The 20039-nt window shown below is 40.7% G+C and overlaps 1 protein-coding gene across 1 annotated transcript; it reads left to right on the forward strand.

Moving 5' to 3' along the window:
* Positions 1–2194: 2194 nt before the first annotated feature.
* On the forward strand, positions 2195–19537 carry LOC103457807 (calmodulin-1). Its single transcript, XM_008398220.3, has 6 exons — positions 2195–2333; positions 10534–10564; positions 11263–11406; positions 17558–17664; positions 17822–17957; positions 19245–19537. The coding sequence occupies exons 1-6, from the start codon at positions 2331–2333 to the stop codon at positions 19271–19273; spliced, it is 450 nt and encodes a 149-aa protein (XP_008396442.1). The 5' UTR covers positions 2195–2330; the 3' UTR covers positions 19274–19537.
* The last annotated feature ends 502 nt before the right edge of the window (positions 19538–20039 follow it).

Consider the following 20039-nt stretch of genomic DNA (forward strand, 5'->3'; position numbering starts at 1 on the left):
GTTTTGGGGAAGGAGAAGAAAAATGATGTCGATATGGTCATATTGAATATGTGAAGCAAAACAGAATCATTTCAGCAAAATGTTCTGATTAGTTTTCAGCAAATTAACAGGGGAAAAAAGTCTTAACCTGAGTTAGTAGGCCTGATAGCAAGCTAGCAAGTGGCATTTTTTAAAAAACTGAAAACTGATGTTATTGTATTAAACCCTCTTTCCACAGATAGCCCTAAAGAAAGTCCTTCAGAAGTGGATTCCTTGTGAGGAATTGAATCATGGCGAAAGTGACATGGCAAACATTAAGATTGACGCATTTTTGTGTTAGAATGGCCTAGACTTAAATTCAAGATGTAAAAAATAATGTTTACAGACATTCTTCACCTCATCTGGCTGAGCAAATTTTTTTGTTTGTTTCAAAGATGAAACGCGGCATGCTGCTTCAACTTTGCAATCAGCAGCACTGCTTTGTGTCGCTCTGTGACATAAAATAACAAAATATGTTGAAGTGTGTAAAAGCTTCAGTTAATTGAACATTTTTTTTTGCAACAAAAAGATCTCGTACGGTAATAAAGACATATTGAAGATACATTATCACTGGGATGCAGCAGCAGAAATCTTTATAGCTTCTTGTTGCTTATTTAGGAATGCTCCTCACGGTCCATTAAAGACTAAAGCACGTCCCCATTTTAATGGAGACGCGAAAGCTTCCATTAATTTGTCCACTAGGTGGTGCTTTAGTCACAAATTGTGAGGGGAGACATTACTTTGCCCCTTTCTGCATCGTCACTCTACCAATCCAGGTTACAGCCCATTATTGAGGAAAATGGAATATTTACCATTTCCACGAGATTACATATTAATAATAAAAAAAAGGCTCGTTTTTGTGTACCGTTAAGCTACCACCAGTCCTGCCGTGGTTTATGGCTCGTTTCACACCGCCACGCCAGTCCAAAGTGAATGTGCGCACTTCTTTCACCGAGCCTATCAAACATTTCCCCTGTGAAGACCTGTCGCATTTCTATCCGACTCCGTTATAAAAACATTCTCGTACTATAAACAGTAATGGATATCGCTAAGCGGACGGAATTAAGCAGTGAATATGTTTAGCTTTTTACGGGGGGGAAAAAATCCAGTATTTTTATTTATTACGTTTCCATCAAGTACCACTGCCTGGTGCAATGCAGGTCCCGTGTAGCCAATCGATGCGTCCGGCACATAGAATATAATATTGCAGGTCTGCACTGGCCAATCAGAGAGCTCCTTACATACAGGCGCAGCAAAATCTCATGTGTCAAGCGCGCTTCTTAGATTTTACGGTATCCTTCCGCAGCTACGAACTAGTGCCTTGTGTCAAGAAATTGTAACTTCCAGAAAAACGACGAAAAACGTATACGTGGTTGAAGAAAACTCTTAATTTATCTCTTTTTAATCTCGGAAGGGAGGGATATTTATTTGAATGTGAACGTTATCACTCAGTTAAGTTGCAGGAGTTTAAGTTTGTTATTAAAATGTAAAGGAACAGATTGTTTTCTGTGAGAAGCTATTAAGTAAAAGACAGCTACAAAAATAAGACAATTTAGCAAAACATGAATTAATATTTAATTGTCAGTTTTTTTTATGTAATTAGAAATAATCCAAAAAATAAAAGTTGTGCCAGATGTAAACAAACTATTTGCTAGCCATACAGACAAACTAATTTAAACGTCAATGTTTACCAAGCACCCCAACAAGCAATATTAGTTTTTGAGTGGGAAAATAAGTCACTATATGGAAAAGGTTTACATTTATTTTAACTTATTCGGTGTCTAGAGGCGCGGATAAAAACATTGCGCAAGTTTGAACTTGATTTATATCCGATTTATTGGTGTGTTAATAATATGAAAACTGCTCAACAGATCACTTGTCGCATCATTTAAATATATTCTTCCTTACCTCAATTCAAACTTCTTTGTAGTCTGTTATGTGCTCTACTTTCTGTGCAGCAAAACACAGTTCATGCAGGATCATTTTATCAATAATTAATTGCGTGTCAAAATGAGCAGGAGGATGCTCCTCTTCTGTGCACTGCAGACGTTTGAACCGCGCTGATTGGCGTGCCGGGCTGCTGGAGGCCCGCGCTGCCACAGACGGCTCTGAATCGCAATAAGGAAGTGAGTGATACGTGCTAGCGTGGCGGAGGGATACACAGGACAACCTGCGGCCCCCCCTCCTCCCACCTCCCCGCTCTGGCCACGGCCGATATACACACTCCAAAAACCGCCAGTGGAACTCCATCTAAGGAACGAGCACACTCCTAGTCTGCTTCCACAGACCAACAAGCACACAACCCATTCGACATGGTACGTATAGTCATTCATTCTTTGTGCTAGGGGAGGGAAAATGGCGCTTCAAGTGTAGGTACACCTGCGTTATGAGTGCTTGCTGGTCGGAGCCTTGCTTTATACTCCATTTCTGTATTTGCTGTTCACTCATTGATAACTGTTATGAGCGACTTGTATCCGTACAGAAGGCGGAAACTGCCGGGGAGGCGCATTTTGTATTTCAGCCGATTCGAATATTAAAATGGCCCTAATATTCGCCATTTTTTTGGCTTGTTCTTGCGGGTTTATGCCTGAAAATGTGCTCTACTATGCTTGATAACTGCGCAATTAGCTAGTTCATGGCCGCATGCTGCAGCTCGAATTAAAACTTGGACGACATTTGGAGGTGTCGGGGGAAACTGGTGTGCTTTTCTGGGTTATTGTGGGATAATTCTGTTCATGAGCGATACGGTACTATTTTATTTTTTTTATTCAAAGCGCCTCCGGAGCACAGGCGTGTTGAGAGGGGGAAAAAAAACGTCTTGAAGTCGTACGCTTGTATTTTTCCTTCATATGGATTCACACGGCTCAAGATGTGCTTCATTTTTCGTTCTTTTTCTCGACACACACAAAGGTACAGTCTGGGTGAAGAAACTGTTTGGTTTCCACTTTTTCTTTTTTTTTTTTTTCGAGGGGTTGCACCATCGCGCCGCCGCCTCGTAGCTTCGCCTTGCCGCGCCTGAACCTCCGCGGTTCTCTTCGGTGCACCGCAACGAAAATTGACCATACCTATTCCGTAAACTTGCGAGGTCACATCTCTATCGATGGGAGCGGGAGGAGGGGAACTGTCGGAGCCGAAAACGAGGTCTGTCGGACGGTGTTCCGCCTCTCCCGCAGCCCTGCGAGGCTTTATCGCAGGCAAGCTGGGTTATCTAGTTGTGCTTATGTCTGCTGATTTGGTTGCCTCTTTGCAAATTTCTCGATATTATGCAAATATGGCACCTGTGGGAGTCGTGCAAGAAGCTCTGTGTAAATAAATACATGAACAGAAGGTGGAACAAGTTGAATCGACTTTTTCTTTTTCTTCATCTTCTGCACACCTAGCTGCCATCCTGCTGTACAGTTCCTAATAATTACGTATTCTGCATGTCACTCTGTTGCAGCTGACTTTCTGGTCATCTCCGTAGGCCTCGGTGACTTGCAGAAAAAAAAAAAATCCTTTTTTGGTGCACACATTAACTTGACATCTGCAGCACAGGAACTGGAAATGATCTGCATATTGCACAGAAGCCTCTCTGAGCCTTGAAGGAGTCCAGAAGCTGTAAACCTTTCAGCTCCGCTGCGATCAGATGACCAACGTACAGTATCAAGCTTCCATTCAGGTTCACGTTGCAGCGCTCTGCAGCAACCGGAGTATAAACCCACCAGCATCCATGAAAAGTTTCATTCCAACCCCCCCACCACCACCACCATCACCTTATCTAAGCCCACTCAGGTGGAAACGCTCCAACCACCCACCCCCCTCCACCAGCATTGAGGTGGAAGTATCGAGTAAGTGTGTCAAGGCCCTATCTTGTTCCTGCTCGTCCCTTGTTTGCTGATGTATGTTTAGTAACTCACGGCGCATCCGATACGCCGCGGTGAATAATTGATGTGTTTGGCAGCAACACCTAGCCCTGCCCTACACCTCCCCCCCTCCCCATGCGTCTCGGAGCTAAGGTGTCCCGTCTGCGGCGCGGCAGGCGGAGAGCCCCTGTCACCACAAGTCATATGGTGCACCGGTTCTTGTCGCTGCGCTCTCGAAGCATGGTGTTGTTTACACCACACACCCTACCTCTCTTTCTCTGTGTGTGTGTGTGGGGGGGGGCTGCTTGGGCCTGAGGCCTCTCTGTCTTTTGTCCAGCTATGAAGAGAATTGCCCCACAGTGGAATGAACGCCCCGCCACCACTGCCGCTACTACCCCACACACACTTGGAGTCTTTGTTTCCCTCCTGAATGTTTTAGCTCGTCACACCCCTCTGTCTGGGCGATGGCTGCTTGATCCAGCTCAACAAACTGGTCGGCCACCTGCATAGTAGATCACAGAAAAAGAAAGATCCATGATTGGTACTTTTGTTGTCTAAAGGAGGAAATGCCAATTGCGTAAGAGCAAAAGAGGCCTGGGATGGAATGTGATTCTCACAGTGTGATAACGTCACCAACATACCCTGGTGTGTAGTGGTGTTTACACAGATTCAGACCCAAAAAAAAAGCAGGATTCCGTCGGTTTCATGTTCAACAGAATGGGAACACATTTCCCTACTGCTGCAAAAGTTATCCAACATTGATTTTTATTTTTTTTTCCTGAACAACACCAATTCCTGTTTTTCTTTTCTTTAGCTAGCGGTAACAAATTTACAAATTTTGCCAGACGATAAATTGTTCCAGAAGTTAAGTTAAACGACAACCTTGTTGTTTTGATGCCATTTTTGAGTAATATAACGTAATGCCAGAATAATGCGAGTACTCCCTTTTAAAGATCTGCAAACTTCAGTTTTGTACAGAACAGTCCACACTGCAACTGGGAAACATTTTACATATTCAAAATAAAACAAGCAATTAATAAAGCAGACATAAAAACCACACACACATCCAAAACCATAAATAAAATGGATTAAGGTCTTAAATAAAATTGCGATTCAAAAAATGTTAATAATGAAAAATTATCAAGCTCATTTTAATGTTAATTGCTTATCACGGCAGGCTTGCCTGATGCAATTTATTCACTTCCCGATACAATACTTTGCGTATTGGCCGATATGTTCCCAATACAATATCAACATCAATCCGAAATTACATATTACATATGTTGTCGTGTTAATTGCTAGAAAAAGGCTTGATCAAGTCATATTACTCAAGAGATCAATGGTCAATAATAGATATGACAACAACTGACCCATTCTTTAACCAGTGGATCAGTCTGTGGGATACAAGCACTGCTGAATAGAAATGCTGGGCTGGACTAAACGATTATTATACCTGATATTTTAGATGTCGCCCGATGTAATCTGATACTCATTTTTCATGCCAGCAACAAAAAACTATGTTTTTGAGGGGATATAAAAAACTGCACGTGCTGCAGTTTCCTTGATCAAAGTTTGATTAAAAACAAAACTAGAAAACGAAAAGGGGGGGGGAAAGAGCATCAATGTAAGTCTTTGTTGATGTGTTAACAGGTGAAAATTATTTTAGTATTTGAGGAAATAGGAAATATGAGTTGTCAATCACCGTGAAGGGAAAATTCTGGTTTAACAAGCTGATGTTTGCTTTTTAGTTATTGGGACCATCTGCTAAGGTGTTAGCTTAGCTTTACAACTATTGAGTGACGGTTTTCGCTCTGTTGGTTTTATGAAGTAAAATATTTCCAAATCGCGGAAAATATCAGGGGAAGAAACTGTTTTTTTTGTTTTTGTTTTTTTTTCCTCCACCAGCTGACCTGGATTGTGCAGCTACAGGAGGGGGACATCACTGTATCTTACAAAACTTCCCAACACCTCCTTTGATATGTCTGTAAAAGGCATTAAAGTAGGGCACTGTGATAAATCGATATCGCTTAATCAAATTTTTGGTATTTGATTGGTTAATATTTGAAAAAAAATAGGATTTTGTTTTTACCAATGCACTCACGTTTCCATAGTTCAGGAAACACAAGTGCAGGTTAGCACGCCCAAGGTCGCCATCTTGTTTGACGAGCATTATTCAAAGTCAATGGACTGTATTTAGACTTTGAATTCATGTCAATTCTATGATTGAAAATTCGCATCAGAATAAATTGGTGATATTATGAAAATTAAGTAGAACTCAACACGAAAAACAAAAAAATTAAGAGGATTTTTGAGCATCTTGTGAAGTTATACTTTGGTGTGTGTTTTACAGATGACACTTTTAACACATCAGCATCAAATCATTATTAGTAGCAGGACTTAAAATGATAACAACTGCTTCTGTCAAAGGGAGAATTCAAAACAACTTTGTCTTGCAATTTTAAGATGTTTTTTTTTTTCTGGTAAAATTGTCTTCATTTAATTTTTTTTTCCTCCTAATACAATTATTCAAAAATGTGCATAGCCTGACCCCAATTCTCCGACATACAACTCAGAGAAGGGGTGATTGAAACAAAACTACTTTTTGACTATGTTTTCTGTAGCTTTTTCTTTTAAAAAAGAAAAATTTAACTTGCATTGAAAAAAAATCTGACATTTTAATTTTAATCCATAGCCCAGCCCCATTTAAAGCAAGAAATGTTAGACCCTGGAAAACCTTAACACCAGGAACCAACACATGCCTGTTCCCGACCGGCTCATGGAGCTGCTTCCTGCCTGTTTGGACTGCTGCCATGGGCAACAGGGTATGCAGTCGACCCACTCAGGCCAGCATCCACAAACACACACAGATTCCTGTTCCCCTACAAGCTGTTATTTAGACCGACGGACGGTGAATCACAGGGAGTTTCCTCCGAACAATGAGAGTCGCCACCACACAGAGAGGTGAAAGGGAAAAAAATAGGCCCGGCGTTGCTGCGGCACCAGAAGCCCTCGGCAGCTTGGGTCACAGCCAGGGGAGGAACCGTAGTGCTGAGTCACCAAACCCTTCTCCCCCCTCACACACACCCTGTTCAGTTTGGACAGACGGGAGGCAGGTAGAAGGAGAACATACAGAAATAGAATCTAGTTTGTTTCATTTTGGCTGCACAGAGGCGGAGCAAACGGTCACATTGTTGTTTATTGTAAGCTCAGATTGTCCTCACCCTTAAGTTTTAAATGTATCCATCTAAAATTAAGGCCTTAAAATGTCTTAAATTCACACAAAAAAGTAAGGGGGCCATAAAAACTTCATTTACAGGTCCTAAAAGGGCAGTGCTATTTTTTGATCTTCACATCACGATACGTTATTCTCTCATCAAAAACATGTTGTCTTGTTTTTTCATGCATGTTTGAGAAATCCTTTAGTCTCCCGTAGCAACCATTCAGCTGTGCAAAACACCTTGGTGGACCTAGCACCATCTTCGAGGACAATGCTCCTCCTTGGAGCGGCAGTTTCCAAGCTTACAGAGCATCCCTACCCCCAATCAACTCCTTCAGACTAGCCAGCAGCAATTAGCACTTGGTGGAACTGCGCATCTGTCCATTATACTGTAATTATAGTTCATTACAGGAGCTACTTTTCATTGCAAAGCTGGTAAAAATGGTTTTAAAGGATTAATGGAGAAATGTTGGGATGACTTCCTGAAGGCGGAGTTTCTTAGAGACAGAAGCCCAATTTTCAGATGGTAAAAGAAAATTTACTGCAGAATCTAAGTCGTATTTGATATAGGCATCAATATTATTACAACTAAAGTTAACATAGCTATTGATTGGCACTATGTACCTCTAAAACACATATTGTCCCTTTAAATGTTGAGGCATCTCATGAATGCAAACGTTGGAGCTGTAAACTTTATTATTGCGTTCGGAGACTTGAGGCAGTTGCAGCTACCGCCAACTAGCTGCTAATATAACCTAGCCAGCTGGCTTTTTTCATCATCAGTAAAGTGCAAATTTATCCCAGATGTTGGTCTTTGAGTCATCGGCTCACTTCTGTTGTACAATGCTGTTCATACAATCTTGTTCTAAAAGCTTGAAACTACTACTATATAAAATTTGTGATTTTCTTTTGGTCCAATTTTGTTGTGATACAAATCTTAAATTTAATTAATGGTCTCAAAATATCCTAAATTTGCGTCGGTGAAGCTTGCAGAAACCCTGGACTCATTCAGTCGGGTCATTTAATCATTCGAAACTCGACTACGTACCGATCGATACCTGCCGCCGCCCGGTCCACTGCGACGAGACGCCTCTCTGTTTGAGAGGAGCAAAAGGTCGGCTGGCAGCGGTCATGTGGCACTCTGCTAAATGCCAACCCAGCCTAAACTAATCTAACCCTTATGCAACAAATTCAATTTGCTGACTTAATTTCCAAAATGGAGCGGCCTCGTCTCGGAGCGCCGCACTCGTTACGAGGTCCTGGTCTCCGGGAGTCACAGGACTCCGGGATGATTTCTTCATTGCATCAGCACGAGAAACACTCCATAAACATGCAAACGTAACAATGGAAGCAGGGCTGGGCGATTCAGAGGAAACGCAGGGATGGAAAGTATTGGTGTGGAGGAAGACTGCCATTAGTGTCTGTGTATATAAAAGAGTTGCTCTGTGTGTGTTCCCCCTCCTCTTTACTGCCAAGTACACGGATGTCAGTCAGACTGGTCTGTTAACAATGATAATAAAAATACCTCCAGTCATTTACACCAGTAGCTGTTTCTTCACACTTTTATTCTAGTCTTTTCTTTCTTTTTTGATGAGATTAAAAAGAGGGTGGGAGCTAGTTGGTTTGGAAGCATTTAAAGCTTGTGTGAGTCAGCCATGATGGAAGCCAAGATGGGAGGGAGGGCGACCGCACCAGGCTAGCCGGTTGGTCTTTAGGCAACGCTTCATCCATAAGCAATTTATCAATTAATCACATGATAAATTAAAATGAGCTCAGTCATTTCCATTGTGGTGATTAGTATTTTTGGAAGGTCAAATTTTGTTTACAGACAGTCCATTTTAGTCATGGTTTCGTTTGTGTGTGGTTTGTATTTTTTTGTTTGTTTTTGGCTCCGTTTTATTTATTTTGAATGTTTAAAATATCTTCTAGTTACAGAGTTAAAGTTCTTTACAAAATTAAGGTGTTGAGAGTTTGAGAGAGCGAACTTGCATAATTGTGCCATTGTCAACATGCTTCTTAAAAAAGGTCTCAAAACGACAATATTATCGTTTATCGCAGTAATTACTGGGGCTATGTATTGTCCAGCAAAATCTGTTCTCATGAAAGGCCTACTAATCTCTTTGTTACAGTATCTTGAAGTCTTGTTGCCTGCTTATTTTTTCTTAATTTTTCTTTTTGTCAATATCTACCTCCTTCTTTTTAATCTTTCAAACAAGACAGCTATTCAGAAACTGCTTTGATAAGCCTTTACTGTCTGGGCAAGCCAGGTCCAATAACTGATTCTATTTTATGCCAACGTTGGACTGGAGACGGATTGTTTCAAAACGACAAAAAAATCCTGCCACTCCTGCAGATTAAAGTCCTTCAGTGTTATGCTGGAGGAGTTTGTTTTGTCTACATGTATGAAGATAAATTAACACAGCACTGCCCCACCCCTACTTGTTGCTGTGCACTGCTAGCTGATGGAAAGCTTCTATACGTTCTCCCCTGCTTTCCAGCAATATGAATTTGGCTGCTTGTAAATATTTGGGGAAATGGAGATGAACAACCAAGCAGTTTGTCACTCTCTTGATTGTTGCTGATTTGAGCCCAAAAATTAGGGCTGAAACGATTGATTGCGATTAATTGATTATTGAAATCGTCAACTAATTTAGAAATTGTCAACTGGAGTACACAAACTCCAAAACAAGGATATTTGCTGAAAAAATAACATGCGTCAGAGCAGTAATTAAGCCAAAACTGTAAACATGTATATACATTTTCCATATAAGGTTAAAAAATTTATAAAAGTAAGGCTTTTGTCTATAAATATTTTCTACTCAAAATGATCTATTAAGCAGCTTTTGCTGTCCAATCATTAATCAATGCATCCTTTTCTACAAATGATCAGGCGTTCACTAAATAATGTCATTGTGTTTTAGGCAATAAAATGTTTGGGTTTTTTTTCTCTCTTTTTTTTGTTGCATTTTTAAGTGTATTTTAATGCATAAAAATGGCTGAAGTGGTTAAATGAAAAATCTTGCAGAATACACAAATTTTCTATCTGCTTTATCATCAGAATTGTCAATTAATTGTCAGAATAATTAATGGTCTGAATAATCACTTGCCAAATTAATTGTTAGTTGCAGTTGCACATAAAACGAATCATTTTTAGTTTCCTTGTGGCCTTTATTTTGAAGTTAATAGGTTGAGTGGAGATATTTTGCTCTGACTTATAGCCTGTAAATATGAGCCATCCATCCTCACCGCTACGTCCCAACATGTCAAAACTGCTATTTTTAAAAAAAAATTCCAGCCTTGTTAAAAATATTTGCTTTTGTATGTGTTTGACCTCCATAGAGTAGATTGCAGTGGAGCCAGTCAGGGTGGGGCTTCATGGGGAATTTCAGATATCTGACATGCTTTCCTTGTTGACTAACCAGTCTGTTCTCCCTCTCCTCCCCCCCTCAACCACAGGCTGACCAACTAACAGAGGAGCAGATTGCAGGTACGAACTCCTTCCACTCCCAACAAAACTTTGCTCCTTGTTATTTTGTTTACTGGCTCTCGGTGGATTAAATCCAGCCCCGCGTTATTCAATAAAGTCCAGCAGTCGTGTAAGGTAATGTCTCTCATTAGGCGTTCTGGCTGCTTCCACGTCACATGAAGGGAAACAGAACATTGAAGGACTTGGCAGCAGGCTGTCCCTTCCCTTCCCTTGGCAGATCATTAGCTGTTCAAAATGAGCAGTACATAAGGGGATGAAGTATTCACAGCAGTTATGAGTCACAACTGCAACCTACAAAGTCGCACTGAATAGACACTTTTTCGTCCAGGCCTCTGATTGGTCTCAAACACAATAAGCACCTTTATGTTCTCACCATAAAGACACAACATGGCGCTTTGGTCTAAAACTGGAAGCTCTTGTTTCTTTTCAGCCGAACCGCATTTTGTGCTTAATTAGCTGGCGCTAAGACCCCCAAGGCTAAAGCTCCATACTGCCTCCCTGCTGCATGTATTTAGTTGTTTTAAAACTTTCTGACTGTCACAAGGTCAGCTGGATTTCTGGGGAGAGTCAAAGCTCATCAGATTCACAACGGCGTTCCAGACGATCCCAATCGGAAATCTTTTAGCCGCTGGAAAGTCCTGGTGTGACCCGTCTGCGTTTGCCTAACTCAGACATGTTTCCCTCCTCTGACCCCACAGAGTTCAAGGAGGCTTTCTCCTTATTTGACAAGGATGGCGACGGAACCATTACCACCAAAGAGCTGGGCACCGTCATGAGATCGCTGGGCCAGAACCCCACAGAGGCCGAGCTGCAGGACATGATCAACGAGGTGGATGCTGACGGTCAGTGGCACACGCTTGTTTCGTTTCAACTGTTGCTCATTTTGCTTTTCCTGACCAGTTCAGAAAAGAAACGTGCTGGAGATTTTGTGATGAAAGTTTGGAATCACACCAAAAATGAAGAAGTTACAATATGAGGCTTATTCCGGCATCAAATCGGATGTCAGACTCACAAAATTTGATGTTGCACTGCAAAAACACAAAAATCTTACCAAGTATTGTTGGTTTAGTTTCTGGTGGATATATATCTTGGTACACTTGAAGTAAAATAAAACTTTTAAGTATTTTTTTCAGCAAGATATAGGAGCTTTTTTAAGTCAATAATTCTTTGAAATTGATGGAAAAACACTAGTTCTACTGGTAGATTATTTCACTTATAACTATTAGTTTTTCATCAGCATTAAGGAATCTTTTACTCAAAACAAGCTCCTACATTTTGCTGAAAAGTTACCTGTTGTTTTTGTCTCATTTCAAGTGTACCAAGATATCTACACTAGAAACTAGACCAAAAATGCATTGTAAGAGTTTGCAGTGTAGCTGGAGCATTTAAAGTGAAAATCTTGGCTATGATGCATTCAATGAAAAGGAAGAACGGGCTGATGATGACTGGAGCCAATTATGGAAAAAATGTCTGGTTTAATTGATTAAAGTATCCCTACTGCCATTTTTTAAGCAGAATTTCACAATTTTCTTAATCAAATTGACAATCATCCTGTTCTACAACAGTGTCTTCAGTCAGAGGCTTCAGTAGAACCTCTGTAATAAAGACTGCTACAGGAGAACTTACCTTCCCACATCCATCAGCTTCTACAATAACTCTTTAAAGAATCTCGAATAATATGAGTTATAACATCTAATTTACCTTTGGGCTCAATAAACTGTTTAAAAATTGGATTGAATTTGAAAATGTAAACTTTGGAGTTGTAAAAATGAACTAAGCTACTTAGGAGTTGAAATTCTCTTCCAGTTTTCCTCAACACCACAATCCAACATGGCGGCCGTGCATATAGAAAATAGTGGGCAGGCACAAAGTACTGTGTAGCCTCCTTTAATGAACATGTTGCTAGTGCTACTAAAAGTAGTTGACCATTTGAGGAAGCGAATCAAACTGGGGTTTTTCCCAAAAGTTTTTAAGGTTTTATTGGCTCCAGTGGCCTTTATTTGATAGTTAATTGACTGGAAAGTGGGAAATGAGAGAGGGGGAAGACATGTGGCAAAGGTTGCCAGGTCGGGAATCGAATCTGTGACGGCCACGTTGAGGACTAAGGCTTCCATATGAGGGTTGTGCTTAACCCCTACGCCACCACAGCACACCCCAGGTTTCCCAAAAGTTCTGAATGCCGCTGCAACTTGAACTCAGCAAAAGTTACCACTAAAACTCCTCCTTGGTTCAGTTCATCTGTTCACATTTACCTTGTAAATATTTGCTGCCAACATTTTTCGGCACGTTGAGAACCGTGGGGTTCATTTGCATGGGTCATGTTCAGTCAACCAAAATGTGTCGCAGGAAACGGCGAGTGCTCTGCTCTGGCCCACATGCTGGCAAATCCCCAAATTTTGCAAGCGAGGTGGAAGGCTTTTTAATATTTAGGTTAATATGATGCTCCCTCGTTTTTAATCTGCAAAACGACCGTCAGCTGCTACAGGAGCGCAGAAAGTGAGCACTCCCAACCCATTTTTCTTCTTGGGGAATTAATTTGAGTTGCTGCTGTTGTCTGAGGGATACGGCTGTGATTTTTCTGTCATTGCGTGACTTTGGTGGTTAGACCCTCCCCCTCCGTTACAGATAACAGGGGATTAGCTGAGGCATCCATTATTGTCCTGCCTCCAAACACATCAGCTGTGTTGTTGCCCATCTCCCTGCGTTTCTCTGCCAACTGTTCGCCAACTGTCCGAGCCAACTGGCGGGCCAGGTTTATTGTCAGATGACGTATCCCTCTGTGTCAGCGGTTTAGTCACTGTGTGTTCAGCTCCATCCGAGTCCACAATGTCATTGATATGGATGAGCAGGTGGAGTTTTCAGAACAAGCCATGTGTCAAAGAGTCGGCGTTGCTCCTCGGCGCTGCACGATCACAGCCGCCGTATTAGCAATTAGCGCTTTTAATTTACAGGAAGGCGCTAATGGACCGGCCAGAGATCAGTTATTGTGATAAATGATAATATTGTTTTTTTTGTTGTTTTTTTTAGAGCATTTTCAAGTAATATGATGGTAATGGCATAAAGAAGCAAGAACACATTCTCCTTCAAAAACACACTAGTTGTCAAACTGTTTTTGGTAGAAAGAGAGAAAAGAGAAAACCAATAAATTATGCAAATGGAAATTATTGTGCTCGTTTTAATTTATTGTGTGATTTATTTCTTATTGTGACGGGCCTACACTCAAATTATTAACTATCAAAACTAACCATGTTCGGCTTATAAACACTTCAAACAACAAAAACATAAACTCAACCAAAAGCTGCTCCAATTAGTTAATAAAAATCAGTAGGTCAGACTTAAGCAATTAATCATAATTAATTGATTATTGAAATCATTAACTAATTTAGTAATGGGTTAATTAACTGGGGTGTACAGACTCAAAAAGAGGTAATTGCTGAAATAACAGCCAGAGCAGTTGCATCCAATGGGGTACAAGGGTCCAGCGCAGGACCAGGTGCCAAAAACCACAGCTAAATAAATCTCCAGTTCCAGTTTTATGTTGTGAATCCAAAACCAAAATGTTGTACCCAAATATGCAGAATGATATAAAAACTGTATGGGGGAAAATATGTAGAAGTTTGAGTCTGGAAAAGTAGGGAATGTAGAAAATGAAACATGCCAATTCCCCAACGCGTTGGCCTTGTGACAGCTTATAGGAACCACATTGATCAGAATAAATCAATTGCCCCTTTAGTCATAGATTATCCTGCCACCCTCGCGAGTTGCATTTAAGAGCCAACACACACGCACACCATCACCAACATCCCCTTGTTCTGCCTCTGCCTCCCTTGGCTGATGCAATCTAGGTCAGACGGCAATGAAGCTAGTAATGGAAAATAAAAGTGGTTACATAAGGCCTCTCTGCCCGCTGTACATCCAGTACCCCATTGGATGTGAGCCGGCCCATTGAAAATCAGCTTTATTTACCAAACAAGCGGACGATGACGAGCGCCAAGCAAGGCGGACGAAGCGGCATCTTTGCGACGCGTTTGGAAAACGTGATCTGGGAAGAACACGGACACTGGTTTCTGACCGGTTTTGGCCGTTCTGTTACACAACCTGCTGTTAACATGCGATAAAGCAACATGCACCCCAAAACGAATCACTCTCCATTACACAATCCCACCGCTCTGGGGGGAGGGGGGCTAACGCGATGACCACACGTACGAGTGTGCCGAGATGTCTCAACCATCTATAGTTTGCGTCAGCACCTCTTATGTGTAATCGCACCATCTCCCACTCGGTTCACTCCTTATATTCTCTCCTCTTCACATCTCTGTCGCCCACTCACTTCCTTCCGCCCTCTCTCTCCTTTTTTTCTTTTTCTCCCACCATCTTCTCTCTCTTCTAGTCTGCCTTCTTCCCCATCTTCATCCTTCCTCGCCGATCTAGAACAAACAGCCAAGCATTCCCATCCCCCTTCCTTTCCCCTCAGATTGTGTTTTTCCAGTTGAGCTTGTACCGTTATCCCTTCACCAGTCTTCCTTGTTGCTGCTTTTCAGACGGTCACCTCTGGTCATGAGATCACCATTTGCCCCCATCACACCACCGCATCCCTTTTTGTTACACACCCACAGTCTTTAGTTGGTTACTTGTATGTCTTGCAAAGACTGCTCTCTCATTGGTTAATCAGCCAAACAAACTCGCCCCAGAACCAATTGCTTTAGCTCCTTTAATTAATTCGTGTTCCAGACATTTTACTTGATTCAGGATGTCGTGCATCCTTAACAAATACTTTTATCTAAAATTAAGGCATTGGAATGCTGTTATTGCATTTTAGACAACAAAATGATTATTTTCTTATTTAAAAAATGAATTGAATTGTTTGTGTATTTGCAACTTTTAATGTGTTTCTGATATTGTATGAAACAGGCTTAAGTGGTTAAATGAAAAATCTGTAGAATGTGTCAATCCAACTAATCATCTAGATTAATCAATTACTTAAAATCAATAGTTGCAGCCCTAATTATAGACCTTATACCTTGTCGTGGCAGCGTTGCTTAATCTAGAACATTCTAAGCAGTTTTTTTTTGTTTTTTTTTTTCCTGTCAGGTTAAAGTTTGAGTCACGCAAAAACATCTTTATTGCTTTCTGTGACTCAACTTGGTTGATGCTAGCGCTAACAAGCTGCTAATATATCCTTACTAGCTAGGTTTTCTGCATCTGTCGTGGGAAAGTGCAGTTTTATTGCCAGTGGGCTTGATGACGTTTGTCTTCGCCATTGGCTAACTTCTGTTGCCAGCCCATACGAAGCTAGGTGCATTCTATGCAAGAAAGGTTGGCAACAATGATGGTTAAGGCTGGAGAGAATCACAAAATGAGGTGAAACCTGCAGAAGCCCTGTATTTCTGTGTATTTCTTTCCCTTTATTTATATTTGATGATGGCTAACAGTTCCAGGTCTAGATGAAAGGAAGCTCTCATTAGATTCCCCCTCCTGCCATGGAGCCTATGAGCTCCTTCCAGTCAGGAGAGTCTGATCCCAGTTTAATCCTGTTGTGACAACGGCTACATGGATATTGATCCGACAGTACACACACATGACACTACCGGCACAGCAGCTGCCGTTAGGGCAACCTGAAGCGAAGCCACTCATTCATTCATTCTGGCTCTCACAGAGTCGAGGATGTGCAGCTGTAGCATCTGGTTTGAAGTGCAGAATCCTGATTTCTCTCCATACCCAATTCATTCAAGATCCTTAAAGGAATACACATATGACTGGGCTATTTTATTCATTCATCAAATTTTTGGTTTTTGAAGTTTATATGTTTGGAAAATCTGGATTTTTTTTCACCAATGTGTGTTTCCATAGCTTCCATATCTTGTTTGACAAGCATGTTCATTTTGAATTTGAATTTAGGTCAACTCTATGACGAAATACTAGAGTCAGGCCAAAATGGTTTGTTTTTCTGAATGCAAAATTAATGTCATGTTAAAAGAATGAAGTCGGAATTACAAAATTTCTTAAGAAATTTAAAAGGGACCCGCTAAAGTGTGCATGTCAATTGGAATCCAGTATTCTAATGTAGATAATTAGCTAAAGTGCTATGGTTGGCTTCAGTTGTGTTGGTAGCATGTGTCTGACGTGTCAGTAACAAGTAAGTAAATACCAATGTGGACGCTCATCGACTTGCTCTATTCAGTATGCTATATGTGACTAATATATCAACAATTAGCTAAAATTATTATTTTAGCTGTAAGGCTAATATTAGCATGGGGCTATCACTAGCATGTAGAGCAACTAGCATACTGACTAAAAGTGACATATATTACTCAATATGCAAACATTAGTGTATAAGCTAAAATTAGCTGACAGGCCAAGGTTAGGTTAAATGTTCAATAGCATGTGGGGTATCACTAGCATGTTGACTTACTCCATTGAGTATAATATGATAATTATCCAAAATGTGTATTTTACCTTTAATGCTGAAATAAGCTAAGGAAAACTAATTTATTTGAGGTTGTTGTTTTTTTCCCATCATACGACTTTTTTGTAATTTCAAGACGTCCTTATAAATTTGTGTCATTATTCTGTAAATGCTCACTAAATTCTCATAATTAAAAACAATTAACACAGCACGGCCCGTTATACAACTTGCACAAGGGACGATTAAAAGCCTTTTTTTTTAAATATATTTTGTCATTTGTAAATTCTTTTTCAGAAAAGCGAGCCGATTTAAAATCTGATCAGACAAATAAAAATTTAAAAAAAGCATCCCACACTTTTCAACATTTTCGGAGCAGTGTGTTGTTTTTCTTCCAATTCGCAACGGTGATGGATCAGGTCCAGAGCTGCGGCCTCTAAAGAGCTAAACCACTGGATGAACGTTTTCAGTCAGCTGCTTCTCATCAGCCAAATGCTGATATAACGTCATTATTTCGGCTGATCACTCGCCTTTTAACTGATTGCCATATTTGATGATTAAACGGGCCTCCTTGACTCGCTCCTTTCCAGGCAACGGAACCATCGACTTCCCTGAGTTCCTGACCATGATGGCCAGAAAAATGAAGGACACAGACAGCGAGGAGGAGATCCGCGAGGCTTTCCGGGTATTTGACAAGGTACGGAAATATCGCAAGCAGAACCTCTGCTGGAATGCGGTGACTTGAGGAGAAAGAAAACGGAGAAAAAGTTGTTGTTGGTGTTTTTGTTATGAAATCATTTTAGTCTTTTTACTAAACAATAAGCTGCAAGATGAATTCTTTCACTTTCTTCCAGGACGGGAACGGCTACATCAGCGCTGCAGAGCTGCGCCACGTCATGACGAACCTCGGGGAGAAGCTAACAGACGAGGAGGTGGACGAGATGATCAGAGAAGCAGACATCGACGGAGACGGACAGGTCAACTATGAAGGTATGGGATCACCGAAAATGAAATGCATGATTTTTTTTTTTTTACAAATGGGGGATCAGACTGAAGCTCATGTCTCCAAGCTAACTGTGTCCTGAATCTGGAAAGTGTGGCGTGATTTTTATGTTGACTTTTTTTTTTTTTTTTTTTTACTCTCATCAATAAACAATACCAAAAATGTGAGATAAGTACAAACCTCCCAATAGTTTTAGATCATCATCTAAAATGTTGGATAAGGAGAGTTATTAAAAAGTAACAAAAAGGACTGATCTTCCTTCCCCACTTTAAAACACGGTGGTGGCATTATCATGCTGTGTGAATGCTTTCCTATAGCAGGGACAGGGAAGCTGGATGGAGCTGAATAAACACTTAAGTTTTAACCAGGGATGCACCGATCCACTTTTTTCACTTCCGATACCAATATTTGATTAGTATCGACTGATGCCGATCCAATCCAACAGTGCTGGATTAACTTAAAATGTTTCCTTTATTCTAAATTAATTTGATATCGCTGCACCAGTACAGCACACTTAAATACACCAATAGCTTTACAAGTTTGGTCCAACATGTAAAAATAACTTTAATTTGTTCAGTCAGTTCAATTAGAAGTATAACGGCCAATGGAAAATAAATAATAAAGAAACTGAAATTGACAAAAAAAAAAAACACCCAAAAAAATAGGTTGACTACTTTGGTCAAACATGTAAACATGTTCTTGCTCTTGTAAATAGTTGAGAAAGTACAACTAGGAATTCAAAATATAATGCAAAATAATGATGAATGACACAGCTCAGAACAAACCATAGAATTAGACTGAATATACCTGCCACACTCCAAACCAATACAGATATCGGTATCGGATCGGTGCGTCTCTAGTTTTAATTATACTTTTCAGAAACCAAAGCTTCACGACGATGCACTGCTTTGAGTTTCTCTGTTGCACAACATCCAGATTACAACACATCGATTGTCATAACGTGACACCGTCTCAGCAGAGTCTCGCCGTATCGGCGCACGTTCTCTACGACGTTTATCGTTTTAGCTTGTGTGTGTACCGCTGCCGCCCTGCGCACAAAGCCCTGCGTTTTTAATCATGGCGGTTTAATGAGCCAAACGCAGAAGCTGTTTGGAGGAGGGGGGTCAGTAATTAGGATGTGTGTTCTGAACCTGCTCAGCTTGATTAAAAAATTAATAAAGCATTTAACAATTTAGCAGGTGACTGCCCATCACGGCAGAGCCGTAAAGCTGATGACCTCATTGTCCTCTTTTTTTTCTTTTTTGTCTCTACAGAGTTTGTACAGATGATGACCGCAAAGTGAAGCTTGCCCGCCCCGTCCTGACCCCCCTCGCCCTCCCCTCTTAGAAGAAAACAAAACAAAAAAAAAACATGAAAAAAATGTTTTACTTACCTCTTGGAAGAAAATGTTCATTTATTCATACTGTTTCTGTATAGAAAATAATTGAATGTTGACTTAAAATATCCTTCTGTCCACACAGGAAAAAAATGTAAAAAAAATACAAAAAATGCATGAAAATGATGGTTAGTGATTCTGCACCCTCTCTCCCGTCCCCTCCTTCCCCCCAACATGAAGATCAGTTTAGCATCAGTACGAGTAAAAACAATAACAAACCCTGTAACTACGACCTTCAGACTAAATTTAAAGCATCAGGCCAACTCCTCCCAGCTCCATATGCTCGTGGTAACCGTCTGGGCTGGCCATCTCTCTTCTTCTTCTTCTCTCTCTGTTTTCTGTTCTTCATGCATGCAGCTTGAGACCGGAGCACTAACCTCCACCCAACCAACTCATCAGTCCCCCCTCCGGACTACCAGAGCGTGCTGATTCCACTATAAGCTGTCCTCTTGTTGGTTTGGTACAGTTTTTTTTATTATTATTTTGTATTCGCAGAGGAACCCTGTACTGTTAGTTGAGAGAATATACCAGGTTCTAACTTAAAAGCATTAAAGTGGAATGGGATTTAATTGTATGCTAGATAAAGAGAAAAAAATTGTACAAAAAAATGACATTTTAAAGCGTTTGGCATGTTTTTATGTTATTCGGACGGCCATCTTGGTAGTCGTTTGTC

This window comes from Poecilia reticulata, chromosome 21, assembly GCF_904066995.2.
Source record: "Poecilia reticulata chromosome 21, P_reticulata-male-v2, whole genome shotgun sequence".
NCBI lineage: Eukaryota > Metazoa > Chordata > Actinopteri > Cyprinodontiformes > Poeciliidae > Poecilia > Poecilia reticulata.